The 23,584-nt window shown below is 37.6% G+C and overlaps 1 protein-coding gene across 1 annotated transcript in view; it reads right to left on the minus strand.

The window, feature by feature from the left end:
• Positions 1-2,664: 2,664 nt before the first annotated feature.
• UBL3 (ubiquitin like 3) overlaps positions 2,665-23,584 on the minus strand; it is a 78,712-nt gene continuing 57,792 nt past the window's right edge. The window contains exons 2-5 of the mRNA XM_084610074.1: positions 15,802-15,910; positions 11,552-11,638; positions 4,703-4,780; positions 2,665-4,362 (exon numbers count right to left, since the gene is read on the minus strand). Coding sequence (XP_084466200.1) covers positions 4,310-4,362; positions 4,703-4,780; positions 11,552-11,638; positions 15,802-15,910 — 327 coding nt within the window. The 3' untranslated portion in view covers positions 2,665-4,309. The remainder of the gene's footprint in view (positions 4,363-4,702; positions 4,781-11,551; positions 11,639-15,801; positions 15,911-23,584) is intronic.

The following is a 23,584-nucleotide window of genomic DNA, read 5'->3' on the forward strand; positions in this document are numbered from 1 at the left end:
CCTCCTTTTCTTCTCTGAACTTGACGAACCTAAATAATTTTGTCTCATCTGATCATTTTGCATTTCACTGCTCACTTCCATTTCCAGATCATTAAGAAATGTATAAATCAAACTGGCAGCTGTCCAAAAGCACTCAGAAATCTTAGAACAGAATAAACATTATTTTTGTTAATTATATTTCTCATTATATTTTATGTGGCATAATTAGATCTTCGGGGTAGGGACTGTATTTTAGTGCAACCCCCAGGACAAAAGGACCCTGATCCCAGTTGGCATCTGGGGATGCTGCTACAATATAAATAGTACTAACATATTATAAATTTAGTTGATAGGATACTGACAGACCTAATACACTGTTACTAGGGAAAAACACTCTTTCAACTTGCACTCTGAAGTTAGATTTTGACACTCAAGTTCACAGAAAGACGATACAAATCTAAGGAACTCTAAATATTTCAGTGGAAAGAAAGAGGTAGAATCATTTCTTTGACAGTCATGGAATGCTTCTATATTCCCTTTGATCAGCATACAGGATTTCTGTTGATTTCAGTAGTGCAACTGGTATCTCTGGGAGCTCCCAGTACCAATCTAAGGCAGTGCTTGACCCTAACTCTGTACTAATCAGATGGGTACGCTCAGGCAGAGCAAGCAGGAGAAGTTTAGATCAAATGGCATATCCGTGAGTTTGCCTCTTGAACAAAGACCGCAAAGGTGCATTCAATCAGACTACAGAGCCACAGACTGCGCACGATTTCCCTTCTTGAACTATGCTCTGGAACCTATGAACACAACTTAAAATTGCAGGAGGATGACAGAGAATCAGCTCATGACTTTGCTTTCAGATGTGCTGAAAAGTCTGCATGCTGGCAATGTTATCAGCAGCCCATGACTGCAGTGCACGCTAACTGAAGAAGAGATCAAAAACTGTTTGGCTGCATGCCCTTTCAGCATATTTACAAAACTCATGAGACAGTATCAGTGGAGCAGGTACTGAAGACACATACTGGAGGGAAACAGCATCTTTTCATATGTTGATAAGGAAGTTAATGAAAAATTCCTACTTGTTGACCTTTTTCTAAGTACCATGTTTCCCTCTTCTAAAATAAAGGTCAGAGTATCAGTGATTCTAGGTGCTGCCTACTATAACTGGAATTTTAGAGACAGACAAATTATTAGTACTGGATGAACATCAATGCAGCACATTGATGATGCCTACAGAATAATTCAGAAAGGCATTTACCATGCTTTCTTCCTCCAGTTGGTAGCTTAGGCAAGCCCTGAGGCTGCTGCAACCTTGATTTACTCAAGCTGTGATTTATGAACACTAGAATCTGTTCAGCATCTTACTATCGGGCTATAATCCCCCATATGTATTTCTTGTATCTGATATGGCCAATTTACAATAGGGAGCTCTTTCTCATGCTTCCATGTCTAAGTATTTTAAAACACAGCATGTCTCGAACAAACCTTATCCTTAACTATCCAGGCACATTTGTTCCCAGAGTCCACACAATAGCAATGCAATGGAATAGGTGGAACACCATTCTGGATGCTGGCAGGCAAACAAGCATAAAAGTGTTCTACTTTGCTTCTAGAGATCCTGCATATTCACAAGTAGTGACTTTTAAAGCTGAGCAGAGTTTAAAGGATTTATTTCAACATTCTTGTGTGTGTACTTTGTTCTCCTCAAGAGCAGGCAAAAGCATGCTGATATTTCTATTAAAATTAATCTCTGCAAAATAGCAAATAGTCAGCAATCTTACTTAAATGGATCAAAGAAGGGTCACACGTTTTCTAATAAGTATATAATGTGGCATTAGTATTAATACCTTAGATGACTACAAATTATTTTACTATACCTGAAGCTCGTTATCTTCTTCAGTGTCCAAACTTACTGAACAACATAAGAGGAAATTTCTTAATTTTAGGCTACCACCACAAGATCTGTCTCTTCAGTATTTAATATATAATTTTCAAGCTATCAGCAACACACTAGATAATCATTTTTCAAATACCACCAGTTCACACTAAAGATTTATTGAACTAACAAGACATGAATCATACTTCATCTCATTCCTTTTTCTTGTACTATGTGGTAGATCCTTTTCCCATATAATTTCCCTCTTGCAATTTCCCCTCTCTTGGTATTGACACTTCCTCAACAATTATTGGGAGTGGACCACATCCTCCCTGACTGAATTGGCCTTCAACATTGGTTCTCCACTTGTAAGGCAACTCCCTTCTCTTCATGTGCCAATATATATTTATGCCTCTATCTGTAATTTTCACTCCATGCATCTGAAGAAGTGGGTCTTTTACCCATGAAAGCTTATGCCCAAATAAATCTGTTAGTCTTTAAGGTGCCACCGGACTCCTCGTTGTTCTTCTATTTTTATCTCTTTGGGGCAGGGTGTTTTATTCCATGTTTGAGCAACCAAGGAAACTCAAGAAAAAATGATGTTGAACACAGACTAAAACCAAGAATTGTTCTATAAATAGTCTTATAAACAGTTATTTTTTCAATCAGAGGGGAACTAGGTTTGACACTTCACCAGTTTTCATGATTGTGAAAACACATATAAACCAGTTACAGACCCAGTCATTAATTTTAGACCACCACCAAAATGCACTACAATATTCTTTTATTTAGTTTACAGAAGAATCTATCAGTACAGGTTGCAGAAAGAAAATGTTTAGTGCTATTTACAATTTGTTTTAAAACTCTGCTCTATACAAATTTAATTCTGATCAGTATGAACAATATTTTTGTAGGCCTATGGCATATAAAGCATTTCATCAAAGCAGTAACAATGGGTAAAATAACCTGATTACATTTGAATGATGCTGACCATTTGAAAAAACAATTACACAGAACATCTGTAAGGGCTGTGAACACTTATTAAGTACAGAACACAATGTCAACCTGTGACTTTTTTTTATTTTTTTATTTTTTTAAGGCTAATGCTATTTATATGGAATATTGTTCTATTATGCTACACGCCAATCCATATTTAAGTTCTATAGTTATGCATTTTATAAGATTTTTATTAAATATATTCTACACTTATTTGTAATTTCATCCAGGAAGAATTCTTCCCGAGTGAAAAAATATAAAATCTTTTATATTTTTACAGGTTTAGATGAAACTAGCTCATGCTTTAGTGCTGTGCAAATTTCTTTAGCATATCAACCTTTAAATTATTGATATGAAATAAAATGGCATCCTTTTTAATTATGTATGCCTTTAAAAATCAGCTTCTGATTTTAATACACTTGCAAGCACTAATACCAAATGCAGATTACATAAAGAAACAAAACTAGTACTATGGCAGAGGTTTTTTTCTTTTAACTTTAATAATTCTTTTGAAGTCTCTTATGAGTAAGCATGACTCTGGACACAGATACAGAGGAGTAAGAATTACCGAAAAACATCAATTGCTGATATTCAAATACATAAAATTGATTAGTAAATGAAGTCTTCTAATATTTATGCACAATAATAAAAGCCTAGGAACTACAGGAAATTACCCCTCCCATATTAAGGCTAGGAAATGCACTCTGCACTTGTTTGTGCTGTATGAACAAGCACTCAACTAACATAGGAGAAAAGAGTGCATATAATAATGAAAAAAAAACCAGTTTCAACAGCCCTCTACAGAGTGCTTTTAAATTACAGGCACATAGTTTTTTTTTTTTGTTTGTTTGTTGCAGTGAAAATATATATAGCCAGGCTCGGTTTAGTTAGTATTCTGTGCCAGTTCGGCCACCAAGGTTGACTTGGTAGAATTGACTTCAGTTTTTCCTTTGAGTTGGCCATTAGTGAGCTTTTTTAAATTATAGATTCTATTTTCCAGTGTTGTATTACATATTGTAGATTATTTCTAGGTGTCTCAAATATCATTAGAGATTGCCGAACAGAAACATACTGTCAACTGTTTTTAGTGCAAATTGCATCTAGAAAGCTTGATTGATTAGTTCCGGTTAATGAAGATTTTTGTGGCAGCAAAATGGTTTCTGCTGTGGAAGAGAACACTAACTTTTTCTGGAGATTGAATGCATTCAAGAACTGATGTATTATAAGATTATTCAGCAAGAAAAAATAGCAATAAAATCATAATGCAATTGTTCATAGATCTCTCCTTTAAAAAAGAGAATAATGTGACAGTGTTTATGTAATATTTCAGTTCAATGGATTTACTGACAGGCTCTTCCTAAAGATGTTTGAAGCAAGGCTGGGCCTCTTCTATTGCAGCAGCATGAAAGACAAAGACTATATTACATCACACTTAGCAGGTAAAGCAGACAGACTTTACAGGATCACACAGCAATTGCTCTCTCCAGTTTTTTCACGGTTTCTCTGACCTGTGGAACAATGAAAAGAAGGTTTTCTTGCAAGTCATTTACAAAACATTCAGTTGGGGTGAGCGGGGGATAATTGTTAATGATGCAAGAATGATGCAAAAATTTTATCTTGTGCGATTTTATAAGCTCTGGAGAATACAAAAAATGTTACTCAGATACATAATTAAGAAATATGCTTTTTATTTTAGTGTGTCCAAAAACATTTGGTTACTTGCTTGACAAGAACTATTCATAAACCATGACGATTTTTCTCCTTTCAAAACAACCAGTGAAAACCACGACATTTTTGAACACGTGCCTATGCAGCTGAAGTTGGAAGCTCACCTACTGTATAGCCTACCTTGAGAGTTTGGCTCTGGCAATGTCTCTCTAGCCACCAAATGCATCACTGTTGTCTTGCCAAAAGGAAGTTTTAATGCTGTGTGAAAAATAGAGGATGATTTATTAACACAATCACTCTTTTCATCACTACAGAACACACACAACTGAATCCATAACTTTAACTGGATTCGGTTGTTTCACAGCTTCCTACTTCTTACTTTACAATTCATACTGTTTATTTACCAATTCCAGAAAGAAGTTTTGTATAAATGTTACATAGATCAGGGTCTTATAGAATGATCAGATTAAATACTGTGCTTTTAATGTTTGTCACTGTGAGGATGATAAAGTTCTGAGGCCTGACCCTGCTCCTTTTGAAGTCAGTGGTACAATTCACTTTAATGGGAGAAGGAATGGTCACTTACACCTTGATTCAGCAAAGTGCTTAATTTTAAGCATGTGATTAAGCCAATGTGACTAATTTAAGCCATAATATAAACACTTACTGTCAAGGAATTGAACAGCACACTAAAGCATGCATTACCAGAACCCTAACATTTTTCCAGTTCTCTTGAAGAGTAAATAAGCCAAATCTCTGCTGATATGATGTGATGTTTACAAATAATTTCATGGAACCTCTCATTGCAATGCCTCATGCTTTGACACTGAACATCCATCACATCAGTAGTATGTGAGAACCGTGCATCTCCAGAAACTTTAAAATGTTTTTTAAAACCAGTTGTTTAAGACAAAATGTTTTCCTTAATACTGTTACTACTCTGTATCATTGAAATTGAAAGAATTTAAAAAATCTGATTTTCTTTTCACAATTCATTCCACTTTGCAGTAAAACTAGATGGTCAGCTTCATATTCCAGTTTTCATAATATTGTGTTTACGTTTTCAACACTCTGGAATTTTAATAAATATTCCACTGCAATCTCACTGACTGAAAAAACAAAACAAAACACAAAAAACCACAAAAGCATTTATACCCTATTCATATTAGGTTTGACCCACCCTTTTTCAATGCTCCCCTCAAGGCTTCTATGTTCTGGACCGCAACTTTGTGACAGCATTTGTCAGGATGGTTATTTGTAAAAGTTTCACACATTACTAGAGCTTCATTTTCTCCTGAGGTTTTAAATTTTCCACTATAAATTAGGGGAAAAATATCTTCCGCTGCATGCTCCATTAAAAAGATCAATCAATCAATCAGGGAATATCATCAGCAATAGATGAACCAGCTCAGTTTCTCTTTAGGAATTCAAGGTACTTCCTCCCCAGCCCCTTAGTACTTGTGCCCAAATACATAACCACTGTGACTTAAAGCAGAACCTTAACCTCTAATGAGCAGGTCATAGCTTCCATTTTCATCTCACAGTCTGCCATCTGCATTGAGAAATAATCCATCTCACAATAACTGCAGAGGGAGGATGGAGAGGAAGTATCCCAACAGTCTCTATTTTCCATTTCAAATCAGTTTATTGCAGATCCAAGAATCAGATATAAAACTAAACCTGGCACTTGCTGGGCAGAAACACCTTGCTGGGCAGAAACACCCTACTTTAGATGGACTAATGGCATCTGGATAGCATGCTCTCTTCTCTCTCCACCCATCTTTTCACACTGACTACTAGCAGCAACAGAAAATGATGGATCTGGCACTTCTTGCAACAATGACACTGCAGACTTGAGAGACAAACGTTTTTTTCTATTACCATTTCCACTGATACTTTTGCTGTTTCCCCAGTCATTCTTGCATCAGCAGATACTTCAAAAGATGCGTTAACACAGGCTGGCAAACAAGCTCAAGACTTTTTTTTTTTTTTTTAGTTTTAAGCTTCAACTTCAGTCAGTATTTACAAGATAAAGTTTGAGTTTAGAAGTAGAAAACTGCCACACTTTGACAAAAAGAACCAAAGATGATATTTAGTTCCCAAAGAGACAATCTGAGGGTACTGTTGCCTCTCCAACTGACTAAATGACTTTCAGTGGTGAGCAAGCCCAAACTCCAGTCAATATTCACTAACCACTTGAGATAAATGTAATGCTCTTTATAAATGTTATAATTCAACACCCCTAAAATCCTTGGGTGAAAAGCACTATAAAAATGCAAAATATTATAACGTCATGAGAAACTGCATACTGGACTAAACATTAAGTTACTATTTTCTTTTGTTATGAAATGTATCCATGTTGCTTTAGTAAAGGTTGAATCAACATTCCTTTTCAGGAATTTATACCTCAGACGTATAATCTTACTCCAGGTTGAAATTTATTACATTATTTCATTAGTGTTGAAATAAATGTTTAAAAACAAACCTCTAAAATATAACAGAAATAAATCTTTGTAACACATGAAATATCCCTGGGGTGAAGCTGTGATGATTAAATTGCAATACATCAGTGAACAGCAATCTGAACTAATGACAGGTTTCAGAGTAGCAGCCGTGTTAGTCTGTATTCGCGAAAAAAAAAGGAGTACTTGTGGCACCTTAGAGACTAACAAGTTTATTTGAGCATGAGCTTTCGTGAGCTACAGCTCACTTCATCGGATGCATTCAGTGGAAAATACAGTGAGGAGATTTATATACACACTGAACATGAAAAAATGGGTGTTTAGCATGCGCATGCTAAACACCCATTTTTTCATGTTGTGTGTATATAAATTTTCTCACTGTATTTTTCACTGAATGCATCCGATGAAGTGAGCTGTAGCTCACGAAAGCTTATGCTCTCTAAGGTGCCACAAGTACTCCTTTTCTTTTAATCTGAACTAAAATTCCCTGATTCTAAGTATGCATTTAAAATCCATGAAACTGTCTTAATGTAGCAATCAAAAGCATGCTAGCTATTCTTTTCCAGTGGAACTGGATAAATAACATTGACTCTTGTTTGTACTGTGAAGTCCAGTCTGATCTCTGTGAAGAAAGTGAGTAACAGTGGTGCACAGAAACACCTACAGATGAATTGGCGGCTGTGATTGCAGAGCCATTGGCCATTATCTTTGAAAACTCGTGGCGAACGGGGGAAGTCCCAGATGACTGGAAAAAAGCTAACGTAGTGCCAACCTTTAAAAAAGGGAAGAAGGAGGATCCTGGGAACTACAGGCCAGTCAAACTCAACTCAGTCCCCGGAAAAATCATGGAGCAGGTCCTCAAGGAATCAATCCTGAAGCACTTACATGAGAGGAAAGTGATCAGGAACAGTCTGCATGGATTCACCAAGGGAAGGTCATGCCTGACTAATCTAATCGCCTTCTATGATGAGATTACTGGTTCTGTGGATGAAGGGAAAGCAGTGGATGTATTGTTTCTTGACTTTAGCAAAGCTTTTGACACGGTCTCCCACAGTATTCTTGTCAGCAAGTTAAAGAAGTATGGGCTGGATGAATGCACTATAAGGTGGGTAGAAAGTTGGCTAGATTGTCGGGCTCAACGGGTAGTGATCAATGGCTCCATGTCTAGTTGGCAGCCGGTGTCAAGTGGAGTGCCCCAGGGGTCGGTCCTGGGGCCAGTTTTGTTCAATATCTTCATAAATGATCTGGAGGATGGTGTGGATTGCACTCTCAGCAAATTTGCGGATGATACTAAACTGGGAGGAGTGGTAGATACGCTGGAGGGCAGGGATAGGATACAGAGGGACCTAGACAAATTGGAGGATTGGGCCAAAAGAAATCTGATGAGGTTCAATAAGGATAAGTGCAGGGTCCTGCACTTAGGACGGAAGAACCCAATGCACAGCTACAGACTAGGGACCGAATGACTAGGCAGCAGTTCTGCGGAAAAGGACATAGGGGTGACAGTGGACGAGAAGCTGGATATGAGTCAGCAGTGTGCCCTTGTTGCCAAGACGGCCAATGGCATTTTGGGATGTATAAATAGGGGCATAGCGAGCAGATCGAGGGACGTGATCGTTCCCCTCTATTCGACATTGGTGAGGCCTCATCTGGAGTACTGTGTCCAGTTTTGGGCCCCACACTACAAGAAGGATGTGGATAAATTGGAGAGAGTCCAGCGAAGGGCAACAAAAATGATTAGGGGTCTGGAACACATGACTTATGAGGAGAGGCTGAGGGAACTGGGATTGTTTAGTCTGCAGAAGAGAAGAATGAGGGGGGATTTGATAGCTGCTTTCAACTACCTGAGAGGTGGTTCCAGAGAGGATGGTTCTAGACTATTCTCAGTGGTAGAAGAGGACAGGACAAGGAGTAATGGTCTCAAGTTGCAGTGGGGGAGGTTTAGGTTGGATATCAGGAAAAACTTTTTCACTAGGAGGGTGGTGAAACACTGGAATGCGTTACCTAGGGAGGTGGTAGAATCTCCTTCCTTAGAAGTTTTTAAGGTCAGGCTTGACAAAGCCCTGGCTGGGATGATTTAATTGGGGATTGGTCCTGCTTTGAGCAGGGGGTTGGACTAGATGACCTCCTGAGGTCCCTTCCAACCCTGATATTCTATGATTCTGTGAATACCAAAGAACATCTTGTATAGCCATCTTTGGCTGGAGAATGATAATCTGAGACAAGACACCATGGGAATAGAACTTGATGATGATCCAAGATTGGGGTTGGAGGGATGAGGCAAAGGGTAGGGGAAAAGAGGCAATATCTTGACACCATCACAGGGCCTAATAACATCAGCCACACTGTCAGAGGCTCGTTCACCTGCACATCCACCAATGTGATATATGCCATCATGTGCCAGCAATGCCCCTCTGCCATGTACATTGGTCAAACTGGACAGTCTCTACGTAAAAGAATAAATGGACACAAATCAGATGTCAAGAATTATAACATTCATCAACCAGTTGGAGAACACTTCAATCTCTCTGGTCACGCGATTACAGACATGAAAGTTGTGATATTACAACAAAAAAACTTCAAATCCAGACTCCAGCGAGAAACTGTTGAATTGGAATTCATTTGCAAACTTGATACAATTAACTTAGGCTTGAATAGAGACTGGGAGTGGCTAAGTCATTATGCAAGGTAACCTATTTCCCCTTGTTTTTTCCTCCCCCCTCCCCGCCCAGACGTTCTTGTTAAACCCTGGATTTGTGCTGGAAATGGCCCACCTTGATTATCATACACATTGTAAGGAGAGTGGTCACTTTAGATAAGCTATTACCAGCAGGAGAGTGGGGTGGGAGGAGGTATTTTTTCATGCTTTGTGTGTATAAAAAGATCTTCTACACTTTCCACAGTATGCATCCGATGAAGTGAGCTGTAGCTCACGAAAGCTTATGCTCAAATAAATTGGTTAGTCTCTAAGGTGCCACAAGTACTCCTTTTCTTTTTGCGAATACAGACTAACACGGCTGTTACTCTGAAACCTGCTAAGGACACACTACTTCTCACTACTTTCACGAGTGGGCCATAAAATTGCACAATAGAGATTACGTATATTAACTAACTGAAGCCTAAATAAAAATTCCACAGGTAAGCGAGAGTTACTACTAAGCAGTACACAGTGAAGTTTATCATTATCTAGCCAGTATATAAAGCAGCATTAGAAAACTGAACCATATGGAGGATAAATTGTCCAAAAGGAGATTAGCAGCCCAGGTTAGTAATGGCTAAAAGCGGTTATCTATTTACAGTGAATTGGTGGCTCCAGTCCAGTTCTTAATGGAGAAGTATCCATATCACAACTAGCACAAAATGACAACCTGGTTACCATTATCGGCAAATAGGGCAACAATTAAAGGAGAAAAATAGAATGAACTGCCCTGTCATTCTACAGCTAATCTCTCCGAGTTGGTGTGGAGGCACACTGACTGGGCACATATGAAACTTTCCCCGTAATGTACTGCATTTGTTTTCCAGAGTCTTTATATTGTGAGATATTGTGGGATGCCAAAGACTTAAGTTTCTAACTAGTGCCACCACAGAGTGATAGAAAACAAACAAAAATGATAAATACAAAGGAATAAAAAGTCATTCCAGGTTTGACTTTATATTACATTTTAATGGTACCCCAGGTATGACTTTATATTACATACATACAGCTACCCCAGGTATGACTTTATATTACATTTTCCCCTCCCTGTGCATTCATAATTACCAACAGCATCAACAGAAGGAATTTGTAGATGGAGAGAATAGGCCCTTCAGCTCACTTCTTAGATTTGGTAAGAGCAAAGAGAAAAGAGATCTATTTTCTTTAGACATTGATTTTACTTAAGATTCATATAGCTGCCACCACCTCTGAAAGGAAATATTGTTAATTACAATTCATTGTACTACATTCTGATAAATAAAAAATAAATCTACAAAATATAACTAGAAAATATGACACAAGGGGGCACAGTTGAGCTGTATTTCCTCACCATACAAAGTGAAGCCATTTACTTTTGTTCTCACATAACTATACAATTGTATCCTTGGGACAGAGCTAGATAGCAAAAATATTTTCCCTCATTCTAATTCACAGGGTGTCTTTCTTCATTACACTAATTCCCTAGTATTGTTTAGCCAATCATCATAATCTTTATCCATCATTTTTAATATACTTAGAGATTTCTGAAATGTTTTACACTGTAAATGCAGTATATGAGAAGTGGAATAAAATCATCTCTCTTCCATTAAAAGACAATAAAGATAGCATAACTATTCCTTATGTGAAAAAAGATTTAATTTACACAGTGATATATACCATAGTCTAACACCCGATTCTAGCAGGATGGAAAAATATAAAGGTAACAAGAGTATCTCATGTTATGCTGCAGCAAAACTGTGCAGAAAACCATGCTGTGACCTTGAAGTCTAGAGAGGGTTTTACTTAAATGAGAATCTACTGTATTTTAAATAAATATTCACTTTGCCTGGGAAAAGTTGCTAAATTATACTACCCAAGTTATTTCATTACCTCCTAGTGTCACATTGCCATGAAGAAACCGTCCTTGATAAATAAGCCGCAGAATATTTGGACTGCTGACCTGCTCTTCTTCCCAATCTGAAAAAGAAGGAAGAGGGCTTTGTCAGAAACAGCCCAGCATATGCATCTTTTGTTTATTTCACACCCATCCAGGGTAGAAAAGAGAAAACAGAACTCTTCCAGTTCAGTACTAACAGGACAGTGCAGCCTGCTGCTTAGTGGAGAGGATCTGAAGTTAAGACTCCTAAATTCTGTTCCTAACTTCCCCATTCAATCTTGGGCAATAACTATTCTGTGCCTCACTTTACTTCTGCTTTATTAGTGGTTATAAGTGATATATATGGTTATAAGTTCCTATGCAAAATATTTTTAAATGGATGATAAGGAAGACACTTCCTGTTCCCATTCAGACTCAATATCCATCTGGTTAATTTAGTACCATTTTCCTTCAATGGCAGGAGATTCTCAATCTCTCTGCCCTCCAACATTCAACTGGCTGAGTTCAGCCTCAGTCTAGGACTGATAAGCAGCCACATATATAGTAGGAACACAACAGTTCTCTGATTTGAAAATCATTTTAAATCAGTAAGCAGAAGTGCTCCTCTCTGTGGCTACTGCGCAGTGTTGGATTAGATTTAGCCAGCTGAATTTCCAGAGGGCATAATGAACTGAACATACCCTGAAATTCCTGGAAAAGCTGAATGGTAAGCATCTGACCCTCGCAGAAGAGAGACATATTGATAGATTTCAGGAAATGTCTCATAGCACAGTCTGGACAGATTTATGTACCACAAATTAACTGTAAGAATCATGTATTTTCCCATGAAGTGTTTTAGCTAAAGTAAATAATGTATAAGATTAGGTGATCACTTATTATTCCTGTTTGAAATTTCTGTCAATTTTCAAAACAAGTCAGCGAATCTGCATTAAGTTTTAAGGGTAAATATTGCAAAACGTTAACAAAATTATTTAACTTCAATCTGCTCTTTCAGAATGCTGACCAGGTATCTGATACCAACTGTTCACAAATCTGCTTCTGCTCTGCTCCATCTACTGTAACATTTATATAGCAAACACGAATATTCAAGAAGGGATAGGAGAAGCCAACCTGTATGCCCAGAATACACAATGGATACAATGGGCAGAGAGGAAGAGAAAATGAAACAGGGGTGTTGGGAAAGGTATTTAAACATTGTGGCAAGTGTGCAACCAGCATCTGGTAGGAAAAGATGCAGGAAGAGAAGAGTGAAAAAGGAACTATTACAATTGATGTCTGTTCACTTTTAGAGGCATCAGGCACAATGACACCTGATTAGAGGCGTACAGAGCACTACAAAGTTAGGGCTGACATCAGAAACAAGTATGAGCGGAAAGTGTGTAGAAGTGGCAGTATTTACTAGATGCCTTACAAGATATGATCAACCTAGACAACTGAAACCATCTGAAATTCAATGTTTTCATTTACTACCTGTTTTAATTGCAATGCATTGATATGCTGTCAATAGAGTAGCTAAAATGAAGTGTTACAATTATCCTGATTATTAGTATCAGCTATTTATCTGCTTGACGAAACTTTATCTATAATTTTCTGCTTTAAGATTTCACTTCTCTGACTACCATCTGGACTGCAGTACTAAAGTTTAGCCAATTTGTAGTACTAGAAAGATGCAATAATACAAGAGGCCAGAAGATGAAAAGTGGCAATTTGGTATATTAATTCCTGACTGATGATCCACCGTTTTATGTTTTTAATCTTTGCTCCTTGGCAGAGTCTCAAGAATTCTTCCCCTTAAACAGTCACTCGGGATATTTAATTTTCATAAGGAAAACACTTCTCCACTAGCTAAACCAATGAAAAAAAGTTCAACTGAAAAATGTCATAACGCTTATCAGACAATCATCGTAAGAGAAAATTTAATTATACCAACAAGGATAAAGTAATTTTAGAAAAGAGGGAATAAAGAGAAACTTTTCTAGCTTGGATATCAACTATCTGTCTGAGCAAATGAATCAAACTGGACAGCCTCACTGGGAGTGAGGAAGTTTTTAAATTAAGAGTATTTCAACCTATACATGGGGGGAAGGGAATAGAAGAGAGGTGGTTTAAGGATGCTAGTTTATAACCCTTTAAAATCATCAAATTTAGGCAGCTGACAGGACATTTCAGATACATGGCAAAATTCTGCCCTCAGTTGCAGTGATGTAAACCGAGACTATCTCCACCAAACTCAGTGATGTTAATTTGGATCTGTATTATTGTACCTAAGAGCACAATTTCGTCCATATCTCTGAAAGACCCCAAGGCAGATTCATCTCTGCACATCTTATGGACAAATCAAACAAACAAAAAACTTGGGGAACAGATTCAACATAGTCACCTTTTTAAATAATTTTAATGTGTCATTCTAGGTCAGTTATAATCAACCCTTGTAACAAAGATAGTTTTCAAATTTTAAAGAACAAGAGATTATTCACATATGCTCATTGCTTGGGAAGGCTTAAACAAGTCAATATTTAATTTCAGAGCTGCCTCAATTTTAAATAATTCCAATTTCTTCCTCTCAGAACTAACCTAACACATGAAATGGGATTTAAAGAGATGGAGAAGAGAGATCACAATTTCACTGACAAATCTAGGCACTGTACTTTCTCCTACAATATAAATAAGGCCATTAGCAGCTATTTGTTCTAAAGATTTACATACACATAACAACTTGATCTGTAATCATATTCAGCCTATGAGCCATTTCTCTTGTACATGTTGCATACTATGATCACACATTAACTTTAGCTGTCGTTCCTTAGGTAATATGGAATGGCTTTCTTCCTATTAAAATATGTAATTTTCTTCATTCTTTGTTATGTGTACAAGGTACAAATCTCAGTTTTAATTGCTGCTGCAAAAGTCTGAAGTAGTCAATGTGATGAAATGCTACTAATTAGATTCACTGACACATAAATAAGAGTCACAAAATATAAATTCCTGATTCTGTGTTACATAGTGCCTGTTATGCGCTTTAATAGCTAGGCAGGGTGCCGACTTGAAACTGCAATGTAATATACTCAGGAGTAAATTTAAGAGGAAAAACAGTAGTTTCAGTCATTACTAATTCACACAAATGCACACTAGATAAATTTTATTTTGTCAGTTGTGTTCCAGAAGCACACTAAAACAATGTACAGTAGATACTGAGTTGCCATACCAAAGAGAAACATTGGTCCAGCTAGTTTGGTATAAAAAGTCTCCAACAGCCGTGTCTCTGTGTCTAATACTTTAGAGGACCACAAACCTCCTCATTGTGCTTTTTGTCAACTGTGTAAAGCTGCATCAGGGACAGAAAAATTCCTTCCTAACCTTCAGAGGAGACCAGTTTAGGGCCTAAGCATGTATTATTGATACTCCTATTGACATAGATAGCACAGATGCACATTATTCCTGTTCATGTGCAGTAATTTTCTAGCCCTCTTGCAACACTAAGTTAATGGCCTCCCATGACCTCCAGTATCAGAGAATGTATAAGTATTTTCTTTCATCAAATTTAACGTCATTTCTCAGTTTTGGCTTGTGTTTTGGATTGAGGGACAGGGAGATGAAGATTGCCTGATCAGTTTTTGTTGAACAATTCATTATTTTACTTACACCCACACCATCTCAGTTTATACTTCTACTTTCCAAAATAAATACTCCCAAATAATTTAAAATATCTTCATATTTAAATTTGTTCCCAGTTTCCCTCATCCTTTAAAGTCATTTACAATTGCCTTTTATCATTACCTTTTTTCTGGACATTACTGTATTTTTGTAGGTTGATTCTGAGGCAAAGCGATCAAAAATACAAAATATTTGAGGTTCAGTTTTGCTATTTCATTCATATAAAATGGCATATTTTCCTTACTTATCCTTAGACAAAGGGTATAATATCTAACACCCACCAGAATCAGTCTGCAGTTATTAGATTTGTACCAAGTCTGTCTAGAAAAAAATTCAAGATGAGGGAAAAGCAGTACGTAGGGCACAATGAATACGAGAAATAGCCTCAGAAATAAACTGGGCAATGGATCATACAAAATTTGAGATGTTGAAGTACCATTGAAAACAGAGGATAAAATATCTCTATATAAACTTCCATTTGAATATGAAGAACAATGATAAAATTGTTAACATTTCAGTCTTAATTACAGAAGAGTAAACAGTTTTAACTGGACAGTTAGCAGCTAAAGGACACATAAGAATGACTCACCCATAGGCCAGTTGTCATACACATGTTTTGCAATATCTGCAGCAGAATCATTTGGTGAAAACAAGAACTCTTTCGTTTTCCCACTTACCAAGATGAGGCGCAAATTTATCTGTAAAGACAATGGAACATTAGGAAGATTTGCTAAAAATAAATACAAATGCACTATTTAATCAAAAGGCTATTTAAATTGCCAGTCATTCACTAGTTTTAGCAACTAATCAGTCCAAATTAGTCTGGAAAAAAAATCACAACAGATTTAAACAGAAAATATTAAATATAGACAACCGTATTTCAACCGTATTTGCATCAACCAAAAAGGATGGACAGAAGGGATTTTTCCCATAGATGAGCCAAGAAGATGACAATTATACTAATAAAATGTATCATGTATATTAAGGCTCTTTAATTCGATCACAATATATGCAAATGCCTTTTATTAGTTAACAGTACCATCGAATACAGTTTTTCAGGGAACAAACAAGTTCATTAAAGAACACTGCTAAATGCTAAGAATTCATCGTCTCTTGACCTTTTACTTAACTGAAGGAAGAAAAATATGCAAATTTAAAAATATGAAATTCTGCTTCTAAAAATTAAACCCTAGACTAACTCCAAACCCCTCTTCTGTATATCTGCACCTTGACTGTCAGACCTGACTTTACCACATGGACTCACTACAGAATATTAGAAAGTCAAACAGCCTCTAAACTGTGCCTGTACGTTTTAGGACTTTGAATCTTCTGCTGATCTCTCTAACTTGCAACTTTACTTTTCTCCCAAGGAGAATAAGATCCTGACTCCGTGAAGTAATTAATAACACCATCATTTTTCTCTTAGATGTCATCAAACGATACGTCCAGATATTGGCATCTTCAGTTATTATTTCCCCCTTTTCTGTTTGAGAGTTACTAATGGACTGAATCAAGACATTCCATCCCTACAGGACCCAGCCCACAGACCAAAAAATGATAGAAAGACGTCCTAATGTCTAGGTCTCAAAACGGCCCTGGTTACAGCAATATTAGTAGTGGCTAAATGATTTTCAAAGCCTAAATTTCCATCCCCACCCCCTCACCATCTACCATTCTGTTCCAAGTAATATTGCTTAGTCAGGGCCAGCTCTCGGTTTTTTACAGCCCCAAGCAAAAAAATGTTTGGCAGTGTCCCCGCCCTTTTTTTTTTTTTTTTTTGGCTTTTATACATGTTTGCACTTTGAAATGTTTTTGTTGGTTTGTTTTGGGTTTTTTTGACTTTAAAATAAAAAAAAAATGAAAACAGAGAATTTGTAGTTAGTGAAATAAAACAAATTTCCTACTAGTGTACTCATTTAATTTTAACAAAATCACAATTACAAACAATTTGGGTTCAACTATACAGTGTAATGAAAAACATTAGTGTCTTCTGGTGCGTGCAGTTTTTCATTAATTAAAAATTTATATGAACTGAATTTTTCTGGTTTTAATACTTGCATAGTCTTTTAATAATTCAGTGAAATCTACACTTTGTGCAATGGTACTTTCAACTGAAATTCACGTGAGTCCTGACAAACGATTTTCAGACATGGTGGACCTCAAATAATTTTTTAGTAATTTCAGTTTTGAGAAACTGCGCTCCCCAGAAGTCACTGATACTGGTAAATGTTAAAAGAATGTGTAATGCTATAGCAGTGTTTGGAGTGAGGTGCTCGGGGCTGTACAGCCCGCCCATGGGCCCCCCACCCAATCTCAGACCCGGTCCCACCCCTGCAGAGGGGACAGTAACCGACAGAGAGGCTGGGGGGCGGGTCAGCCACGGGGAGGGGGGCGGACCAGCGTCAAGCCGCCAAGGGCAGCAGGTCCCTTACTGGCTGCGGGTCCTGCCCCGATCCCGGGCTCTGCTTGGCTCCGGCTCCTCTGCCGCTTGTGACACACGCTGCAGGGGCAGGCAAGGGGGGAGGAGCCACATTGCCCCGCTCCCCCAGTGGCGTGGGGCCAGGGCAGGGACCGCCCCCGGGGCCGGGACCCCTGCGCTGAGCCCACCGCCCCGGCCCCATGCAGGGGCTCATTGGTTGACCCTGAGCAGGGCCGGGGGAAAAAAAAAAGGATGGCCGGAATCCCGCCCCTGGAAACGTACCGCCCCAAGCATGTGCTTGCTTTGCTGGTGCCTAGAGCCGGTCCTGAGCATAGTGATAACCACAGGGCTAACCTCCGCAGCACACTTGGGTGTGCTAGACAAAATGCCTTTAGATATATGGTTCCCCTTGCCACTTCTCAGCCCTTGAGCTGTAAGACAATGAATAATTACTATAACAATAAAAAGTGAGGCTTTACTGGATTTTGACCTGTATTCTACAGGGGTTTTTTTCCACTTGCTATACTACTCACAAATAGGAGCTTGAACAGAGATTCAGCTTAAAAGTTCTACAGGACATGATATTTCTATCAGTTTTTTCTTTGTCTGAAATTCACTTAGGAATCCAGTAAGGGGGAAAATAGGCTACTGTACAAATGAAATGATTATTCTTTTTCTTAAACTCCTGTCATAATGGCAGAAACCTTGTTTTTTGACTGTAGTCCAAATGTCAATGTTTGTTTATTTATTTTTGCATAAAGCCCATAAATAATTTTATGGTATACCACAGTATTTATTATAGTCTGCATTGTTCTGTACAACACAGATCAAGTCAAAGAAGATGTAAGGCAGGAAGGGGCAGGAGTTGTAGAAAAGTTATTTAAACAAGGAAGATTCTTCAAATGCTCAGACCAACCCCAACAGAAAAACTTAAGAACAGTCATACTGAGAAAGCAACAGAAGATTGCCAAATAGGCTGTTCACAGACACACATTACAGCATATACAAGGACTGTTTGAATTGTGCGTGTTTGGAGATATTCAATGCTACAGAAAAACCTTTAAACCTACAGTACTAGATTAATCTGTTTCAACAATCTGTGTTATATTTTAACAACTCCTGTCTCTACTCTCACTGAATTGCCAAACAATCCAGAAGGTTGAGAAAGGATCTAATCTAAAATAGTTACACTACTACTTTTTTAGGTGAATAGTCTTGTCACCAAACATTGACTGTCCAGCACTGCCAAAGACTGATGAGCTAAAACAGACAGAGCAATGCCTAAGGCAATAGTCCTTGTATTAATCAGAGAACTTATTCCCCACTTAGTACAGTATTTAGGGGATGGCATATTTCCTTGTTTTTCTGCTTCTTAGGCTTGTCAGGCTCACTACAGAAAACAAAGATGACGTAAAAATAGTGTGAAAATGTAAGTAACTGCAACATTTCTGTCAGGACCTAATGCTGTCCCTTACAGATCTCTGAGTAAATACACAATTTAAAATGAAGATAAGCAACAGAAATGAAAAAGTGAGTAAAAATGTTCATTGACATTCATCCTACATGGCTGACTCCATTACTGCTGAAATTCTGCTATTGTCTCAGAGGTTCACATGATCCTGTGATCCAATATCAAGATGCTTCAGGTAACGCTAACAAATTTTTAAAGAGTATACTACAACTATATGTAGACCAAGGTTTTTGTCTTTGTCTCAAAATGTGACCATTACTGAATATTAGCAAAAGCCTGAAGCAAATCCCTAAAATACTTAAACAGATGTTAGGTCAAGTTATGTAAGGAAACAACTGCTCTAATAAATGGTTAAATATTTTCTTATTTATAGCACTGCAGACTATAGCCATATTTTTAGTGTGCGTGCTTGTCTAAATTTTAAATCTAATTTTTTAAATCTTCTCTTGAAGGAATCTTACTGTTCATTGTGGTGTGACAGTCCCACAAGGTCTGAATCTGAGAGTCTAGTCTTTAAAATCTCCTTGAGACACCGTGAACTGTTATAGGCATTCAACTCCTACACTACTTACTCTGCAAAACTCTCCGATTAAGATGATATTTTTAAAGATACTATTGCAAATTTGAGAGTCTGAATGCATATAGTAGGGGAGAGCCTGAGTAATGGACGAGTTATCTAATATACAAGTAGCTAATTTTAAACTCCTACGGTTATACAATGATTCAGATGCCAGTTGTATAATACATCATATCTCATCATTTGAAAGGCTGCAATGGAATTAAAATGTGTCCCCAGATGATTACCAAAAAGAGTTATTTTTCTTCCTTCTTCCTAAGGAGATCCTCTACCCGTGTTATGCCTTCTGTGCTTTTCATGATCGTGGCTGGTTTGTCCCTCCATGGGGGATAGGACAACAATGAGTCTTGTGATTTTTTTTATGAAGACTACAGAAGATAGGTTCCAGCCTCTTGCTGTGGGCAAGACAACCCCAGAGTCTTTGCTATGAATTTTAAAATTCAAGTTTCTTTATTGTAGTAACAACTGAGATGTTATTGATGAAAGGTGAAAAGAGCCAGCGATGTTAGAAGTAATATTTAGTGTCAATTCTGGACTATGTCCACTCTGGTTGGTTCTTGCAGAATCAAATTATGAACATTATGTTTGAGAATTTTAAGCATATAAAGTCACTAACTTTTAACATTATCTTTCATAACCCTCATTTCTTGGCAGCTTAAAATGTTTTTATGAACATTGTAAATGTGGGGAAGGAAGTGGCTTGGTGAACAAATTTCTTCACTGCAAGCGTGTTTACTGGGTGAAAATGACAGCCATTTTTGAAAAACAGGCTATAAAATTGTTTGAATGCTACCGATTCCCTAGAGTTTCATTTTCTGGCCCAAGATAGGATTCTGCAACACAAGAATACTGTAAACCGTTGTAAATAGCAAGAAGTGAGAAAAGTAAGTTACAGTATTTCCATCCTATTCTTTTAATTTAGATATTGATATTATCAATTTTTATATTACACTGATGACTAGAGGCTTCCAATCAGGAAAAAAGGATCTTCATAAAGCTATACACTATACATACATAGTGTTAGTACCTGTCCTGAATAATTACAGTCTATGATGTATCTGAGGGGTAGTCGTGTTAATCTGTATCCACAAAAACAACAAGGAGTCTGATGGCACCTTAAAGACTAACAGATTTATGTGGGCATAAGCTTTTGTGGGTAAAAAAACCCACTTCTTCAGTTGCCAGAAGTGGGATTTTTTACCCACGAAAGCTTATGTCCACATAAATCGGTTAGTCTTTAAGGTGCCACCAGACTCCTCGTTGTTTTTGAGACTATGATGAGGTCTCTGAGATAACTTGGGTTTGCGGGTATTATTTTTCCACAAAGTATGCAACATTTACAAAATTCATAGAATCATAGAATATCAGGGTTGGAAGGGACTTCAGGAGGTCAACAAGTCCAACCCCCTACTCAAAGCAGGACCAATCCCCAACTAAATCATCCCAGCCAGGGCTTTGTCAAGCCTGACCTTAAAAACCTCTAAGAAAGGAGATTCCAGTGCTTTACCACCCTCCTAAGGAAAAACTTTTTCACAATATCCAACCTAATCCTCCCCCACTGCAACTTGAGACCATTACTCCTTGTTCTGTCATCTGCTACCACTGAGAACAGTCTAAATCCATCCTCTTTGGAACCCCCTTTCAGGTAGTTGAAAGCAGTTATCAAATCCCCCCTCATTCTTCTCGTCTGCAGACTAAATAATCCCAGTTCCCTCAGCCACTCCTCATACATCGTATGCTCCAGCCCCCTAATCATTTTTGTTGCCCTCCGCTGGGCTCTTTCCAATTTTTTCGCATCCTTCTTGTAGTGTGGGGCCCAAAATTGGACACAGTACTCCAGATAAGGCCTCACCAATGCCGAATAGAGGGGAATGATCACGTCCCTCAATCTGCTGGCAATGATTCTACTTATACAGCCCAAAATGCTGTTAGTCTTCTTGGCAACAAGGGCACACTGTTGACTCATATCCAGTTTCTCATCCACTGTAACCCTTAGGTCCTTTTCTGCAGAACTGCTGCCTCGCCACTTGGTCCCTAGTCTGTAGCAGTGCATGGGATTCTTCCATCCTAAGTGCAGGTCTCTGCATTTGTCCTTGTTGGACCTCATCAGATTTCTTTTGGCCCAATCCTCTAGTTTGTCTAGGTCCCTCTGTATCCTATCCCTATCCTCCAGTGTATCTACCACTCCTCCTAGTTTAGTATCATCTGCAAACTTGCTGAGGGTACAATCCACGCAATCCTCCAGATCATTAATGATCATTAAATTGTGGGAAGGAAACTTCTTCTCTGTCATGCACAGGAAATATGTTTAATGAAAAACTTGTTGGGCCAAGGGAGTAGAGAGGGTGGCAAACAGCATATAGAAACACAGAGATTTAAGTTTCCCTTTTTGCAGTCTGATATATTTAGTTCCTGGTTCATTTTCATAATTAATGTTTTAAAAGAGCGAGATGTTCTCCAAAGCTTAAAGATAAATCTGGGGCTCCTAAAGATTCAGTATCACTAGCCCAGAAAAAGTCCTCTCTGTCTCTAGGTACACATCACCACACAATACAAACTTTACTTATCAGTGTCAGATTTGCTTAACAGAGATTGTAAAGAGCTGGAAAAATCAAACCAGTGGCTTGAAGAAAAAGCTTGGATCAATGCTAAGGTTCTTGGAACACACAGGCTAAAAAGTGAGGTCCCCTTTCTCCACCAAAAACTATGAGGATTATACTGTTTTTTTGAGTATGCCATGACTCTTTTGTATCTCTGGGACGTCCTAGCAGGCAACACAAACACATACCTGTCAAATATCCAAATATTTTTTAAAGCGCCACACAATCATTCTACAAAAAGAAAAGGAGGACTTGTGGCACCTTAGAGACTAACAAATTTATCTGAGCATAAGCTTTTGTGAGCTACAGTTCACTTCATCCGATGAAGCTCACGAAAGCTTATGCTCAAATAAATCAATCTGTTAGTCTCTAAGGTGCCACAAGTCCTCCTTTTCTTTTTGCGGATACAGACTAACACGGCTGCTACTCTGAAGACAATCATTCTAGTTTTTCAGGATCAGGAATACCATTTTACAGTATTCTGCTGTTCAGGGACCTCAAACTAATTATGAATATATGTTTAAAAAAACATTTTACCCTTATAATGTCCCATGCTTCAGAAGCATGCTCTTCTTTACACTGCTATGACTAAAATAAAAATTAAACCAGAATGTAATTTTACACAGGATCATTTCATCCCAAAGGAACCCAGAGCACTTTACAAACTTTATATACTACTTAATAAAATAGATAAAACCCCTAATTAAAAACATCTACAACATAAAATACATCCACATGACATTATAAAATTTTTTTTAATAATGTTTCAACTACTGGTTATTCTATTTATTGTAAGAGAACTGACAGTGCAAGAAATGGCTTTGGAGAACTTTCACCTTTAAGTAAACTTTGATTAACTATTTTACATTTCCTAAAAGGAACTACTACTTTGACATTTTTTACCTAAGACTTCTATAGCCAAGAGATTAGAGGGAGAAAAGTTAGTTTCCCTGTATTCAGTTTGTTTACTCTAGTGCAGTTAGGTTCACTGTTTCTCCAATGTAGTTAGGCTCGGCAGAATTCAAATTTTTATTTTTTATAATTTTGACTGATATCAATGTTAATTTCAAGCATTTTTTTATTTTTATCTATTTAAATTTTCATAGTTGTGGGAAATTATGGGGTGAGAGGGTGTCAGACTATAGTTATTTAATGGCTGTCACGGAGATTCAAAAAGTTAAATTTTATAACCATTAAAACACAAACTGTCAATATCACGTCAAAATAGAAAAGTAAATATCCTTAAAATCAAAATAAAATAAGTTTTCAAAGAGCATTTTTCTTACTTTGCTTATCTGTAAATTT

This window comes from Lepidochelys olivacea (genome assembly GCF_965140295.1).
Source record: "Lepidochelys olivacea isolate rLepOli2 genome assembly, chromosome: 1".
NCBI lineage: Eukaryota > Metazoa > Chordata > Testudines > Cheloniidae > Lepidochelys > Lepidochelys olivacea.